We start from the raw sequence: 4952 nt of genomic DNA, 5'->3' as shown, positions 1-4952 counted from the left end.
AAAAAAAAAAAAAAAAAAAGTTATCTAAGATACACTAGCAAGTGAAAGAAGCATGTTTTGAAGTATGCCATTTGGTTAAAATATTTCCTTGCGTACATGCATTTGTACATATGTAAATGCACAGAGAAAGAACTTCAAGGAAAAAATGAAACGTGGGGAAAACAAAGTGAATGCTGAAAAGCATAAATGTGATTGATGAATTAATAAAGGGAAATTGAGCATGGTTAATCCCATGAAATGTCGAACTTCTGAATGGAAAAACGCATCTCTAACAAGAGCATGGGCACTAAGAATTCTGTAACAATTTCACTTCAGATGCCAACCTCATCAAGTAAATGGGGGAGAAGAGCACCTGCCTCAAGGGTTACTTCTACCACCAGAGGCTGAGTGCATGCTGCTGACGCAGATGCTTTACTTTCTGTGGGGCTGCCACACGCCCCATGCCTCTGAGGCTCCCTTCCCCAAGGACCACTGACCACAGCAGCCCCTCTGTGTGGAAGCTGCAGGTGCTCTCCTCTCAGGCCCTCCAAGGAGAGCCCGTGCTTCCCTCCTTTCCCCTCCACAGAGGGGCGCCTCCCTCCCTGCCCCTTCACACAGAGCGGGCGCTCCCCTCCCAACCCCTCCACAGAGAGCCCACGCTTCCTTCTCTTCCCCTCCACAGAGCAGGCGCTCCTCTCCAGGCCCCTCCACGGAAGGGACTCTCCCCTCCCAACCCCTCCACACAGATCAGGTGTGCCCCTCCCCACCCCCAGCATCCAGAAAGCCCACCGCAGCACCACCCTGGGCTCTGAAATCTGGACAGGCCCAAAGCAGCAGGACCTCAGGCTGCTTTTGGTGGGGCAAGGGCCACGGAGGGTGTCCTGAGGTGCCTGTACCTGATTCTTAGCCTGGTGACATTTACACTGTGGCCCTATCTGCCCCTGTCCTCCCTTGGCCCTGCTGCTTTCTGTTTTTTTTTTTTTTTTTGAGACGGAGTATCACTCTGCTGTCCAGGCTGGAGTGCAGTGGCGCCATCTCGGCTCACTGCAACCTCCGCCTTCTGGGTTTAAGCAATTCTCCTGCCTCAGCCTCCCACGTAGCTTGAATTACAGGCGCCTGCCACCATGCCAGGTTAATTTTTTTTTTTTTTTTTTTGTATTTTTAGTAGAGACAGGGTTTCACCATGTTGGCCAGGCTGGTATTGAACTCCTGACCTCAAGTGATCTGCCCGCCACAGCCTCCCAAAGCGCTGGGATTACAGGCATGAGCCACTCCCCAGCCAGCCCTGCTGCTTTCTCAAGCTGCTCCTACATGTTCCAGAACTCTATGTGCCTCCCTCAGTGGCTGCTATTTGCATCCCAGCACCTGATAGTGAACCTCACAGGAGAGGGGCAGTGCTCCGCTTCTGAAAAGGGCAGACAGAAAATATTTTAGGCTTTGTGGGTCACATGTGGTCCCTTTGTTTGCTTTTATAACCCATTAAAGATGTAACAACCTCCCTAGCTCACAGGCTGAGCACGGGCAGACTGCAGGGCTGGTGGGCCACGGCCACTGTGCACTGACCTGCGGAAGAGCCATGCTGGAAACCACAAGCTCACCTGTGAAAATAGTATGTTTTCAGGCTTATCACTAATCACTTCAATTAGCCTTAAGGATGGGTGCGGTGGCTCACACCTGTAATCCCAGCACTTTGGGAGGCCAGGTGGGCAGATCACCAGGTCAGGAGATTGAGACCATCCTGGCCAACATGGGGAAACCCTGTCTCTAAAAAAAATACAAAATTAGCTGGGCCTGGTGGCGCACCCCTGTAGTTCCAGCTACTCGGGAGGCTGAGGCTAGAGAATGGTGTGAACCCGGGAGGTTGCAGTGAGCTGAGATTGCGCCACTGCACTCCAGCCTGGCGACAGAGCAAGACCAGGTCTAAAAAAAAAAAGAAAAGAAAAGAAAAAATTAGCCTTAAAACAAGGAAACGTGAATTTTTTACTGTAATTGTGAAGAAACCATCACACATACGTAAACTGAGGGACATTCTACAAAACGGTTGGCCTCCTCATCCCTTAAAGAGTAAAAGGCTCCTCTTGGGCAAAGAAGTCTAAAAGACAACCAAACTAAACCAAAGTATGTCTCTGAATAGATCCCAGAGTGAGCTAGAGCAGTGGGCTCAGGGATGGCTTTCTTAGGCTCTGGGAGCCCTCAGAGGCATGGTCACGTGGGGAGTGTGGCCACGCACAGTGTCTGCAGCCAGCTGTCAAAGCAAGTGTGAGCCGCCACCATCTGGTGAAGGGTAGAAAGGTACCACCCATGCAACTTTCCAAAAGTTTAGAATTTTGCAAAATAGAAAGTAGGAAATCTTTCTAGAGAATTCAAAGCAGGATGGTGCTTTCACCTAGAGGGACAAAATCTGCCAGGACCTGCTCCATCCTGGACACGGCCAGGGGCGGCGGCCAGACTAGCATGGAGGCACTCACCAGCCGAGTTGATGACATGTCTGACCACCTGCAGGGTGCCCACGCGGGTCCTCTCATTGCTGGTGTCCAGCCTGGGCAGCAGGAAGGCCAGTAGGCGGTCAGGCAAGCTGCAGGCTACAGGGCAACAGGTACAGATTAGGCTCCATGTCATCTTGTTCATCCCTATACACAGCGTCCACCTACTCTCCAGCACAGGGGAGGAGCCAGGAGAGAGTTGCTGTGTGAAGGTGAGAAGCTGGAGCCACCTAATCACTGGGCCTGGCTCCGATGCCCTTGTCTAAGGCAGGGTTGGAGCACATGTGGCCCTTAGCCCACGGCGTCAGCACCACCCAGAGCATGCCAGGACTTAGATCTTGGCCCACCCAGCACACCGGTGCTTGTTTCAGCATCTCCAGCTCACAAGGGGCCTGCGAGAGGGCCCTCCGTGGCCCTTCTTGACTCTCCTGCCTCTAGACCAGTCTAAGGCTCAAGGGGACTCGAGCTGTCAAGCACACAGACCCCAGCCCAAGCAGGGCTAACACAGCCCAAGCTCCAGGAGCCCTCTGGCAATGACTGCAGCAGCCCCTTATCAGTACTTCACGGACCAGAGCCATCCCCTTCCAGGTGGGCTCTGGAGGCCTGCTCTGCCTGGGTATCAGACCTGTGGTCCCTCTGCCCACCACAACCCTGCCCCCAGCCTGGCTGCAGTCAGTCTCCCCACACCCCTCCTGCGGATCTTGTGTAAGGGCAGATGCTCATGCAGGTGGGGGACCCGAGGCCCCGCCTGCCCGGCCAGCTCAAGGGAGATGCCGATGCTGTGGCCCCAGCAGTGTGACAGTCCCAAGTGCAAGCAGGGCCCCTCCTCACACCATCTGCTGTCCCTCCAGGATGGCTATGAGGGCCTGTGCAGGGCACAGGACAGCATCCAGTGGGGTTGGTGACAGGATGCATGGCACCTCCAGGTGGGTCATGGAAGGCCAGCTGGTAACCAGGGCCAGCAGCCACATGCCACCTGGAGGAGTAGAGAGCAGGCCATGGAGCCAGAGATTGGGTGTGGAGGAATAGGTAAGCCGGGGGCAGGTAGGGGAACGTGGGGACTGGACCATTAGTGGAGGCGCCCAAGGATTTGGGCAGGTCAGCAGGGGGCAAGTAGGGGATGCGGGGACTGGACCATTAGTGGAGACACCCGAGGATTTGGGCAGGTCAGCAGCATGCTCCTCAGAGGAGAACAATGTTCCAGGCTGCAGCCGTTGCCCAGGCCCTGGTTCAGAGAACTCTAGAGCCACAGGTAGGCCCAGGAGAGGTGGAAACAGGGGGCTCCTCATCCCGGACCAGTACCCCAGCCACCACCATCCTCCACATGCAGCAGGTGGTGACCCCATGAGTATCCCCAGATGCCCGTGGGCAAGGCTGGGCCCACCACTCACCCAGCACAGTGAAGCAGCGCAGCACCTCCTTCTGGTTGCTCATCACCAGGGGGCTTGAGGACTCCACAGGCACACAGATCTGCTCCAGGAACAGGGCAGAGGTTACAGACCAGAGAGGCCAGAAGGAAGGATTCCCTCCCTCTGACGATTCTGGGCCTGGGCAGCTGGGCAGAGGGCTCTGGGTTTCCACCCCATGCCTACAGCAGGCGGCAGGCACTCCAGGCTCTTTCTCACCCAAGCCCTGGGTGCAGGACAGTCTCATCCCCAGTAATCAGAGGCGCTCCAGGGACCAGCCCCATCTCCTTACGATGGGGGAGAGGGAGACGGGCAGCAACAGGCAGACACACAGCTGCTGTCAAGTCTCCAGGGACACATCCTGCTCCTGCCACCCTCCACCCCTCCTACCAGTGGCAGAAGAGATTCCCAAGAAACATTTCTTTTTTTTTTTTTCGAGGCGGAGTCTCGCTCTGTCGCCCAGGCTGGAGTGCAATGGCGCGATCTTGGCTCACTGCAAGCTCCGCCTCCCGGGTTCAAGCGATTCTCCTGCCTCAGCCTCCTGAGTAGCTGGGATTACAGGTGCGTGCCACCATGACTGGCTAATGTTTGTATTTTTGGTAGAGACAGGGTTTCACTATGTTGGTCAGGCTGGTCTCAAACTCCTGACCTTGTGGTTCACCTGCCTTGGCCTCCTAAAGTGCTGGGATTACAGGCATGAGCCACTGCACCCAGACTAGATGATGTTGTTTTAAGGTGGTAAGTTTTGTGATAACTGGTTACACAGCAACATATAACTAATGCAAATGGGTATTCATCTCGAAAAAAGATACAGTTGGATTCTCATTCCTTCCCTAAAATAAATCCCAGACAGATTAAATAATAAAAGCATAGGGGGCCAGGCGCAGAGGCTCATGCCTGTAATCCCAGCACTTTGGGAGGCCAACGTGGGTAGATCACTTGAGATCAGGAGTTCAAGACTAGCCTGGCCAACATAGTGAAACTGTCTCTATTAAAAATACAAAAATTGGCCGGGCGCGGTGGCTCACACCTGTAATCCCAGCACTTTGGGAGGCCGAGGTGGGCGGATCATGAGGTCAGGAGA

The 4952-nt window shown here is 54.5% G+C and overlaps 1 protein-coding gene across 1 annotated transcript in view; it reads right to left on the bottom strand.

The window, feature by feature from the left end:
• The window catches only part of MROH1 (maestro heat like repeat family member 1), a 130452-nt gene that overhangs the window by 60344 nt on the left and 65156 nt on the right, over positions 1–4952 (bottom strand). Inside the window, 2 exon segments of the mRNA XM_017883492.1 lie at positions 2448–2561; positions 3854–3932. Of these exon segments, the coding sequence (XP_017738981.1) occupies positions 2448–2561; positions 3854–3932 (193 nt within the window).

Source organism: Rhinopithecus bieti, unplaced genomic scaffold, assembly GCF_001698545.2.
Source record: "Rhinopithecus bieti isolate Rb0 unplaced genomic scaffold, ASM169854v2 scaffold_13617, whole genome shotgun sequence".
Classification (NCBI taxonomy): domain Eukaryota; kingdom Metazoa; phylum Chordata; class Mammalia; order Primates; family Cercopithecidae; genus Rhinopithecus; species Rhinopithecus bieti.
This window is presented reverse-complemented; position numbering and strand designations above follow the sequence as displayed.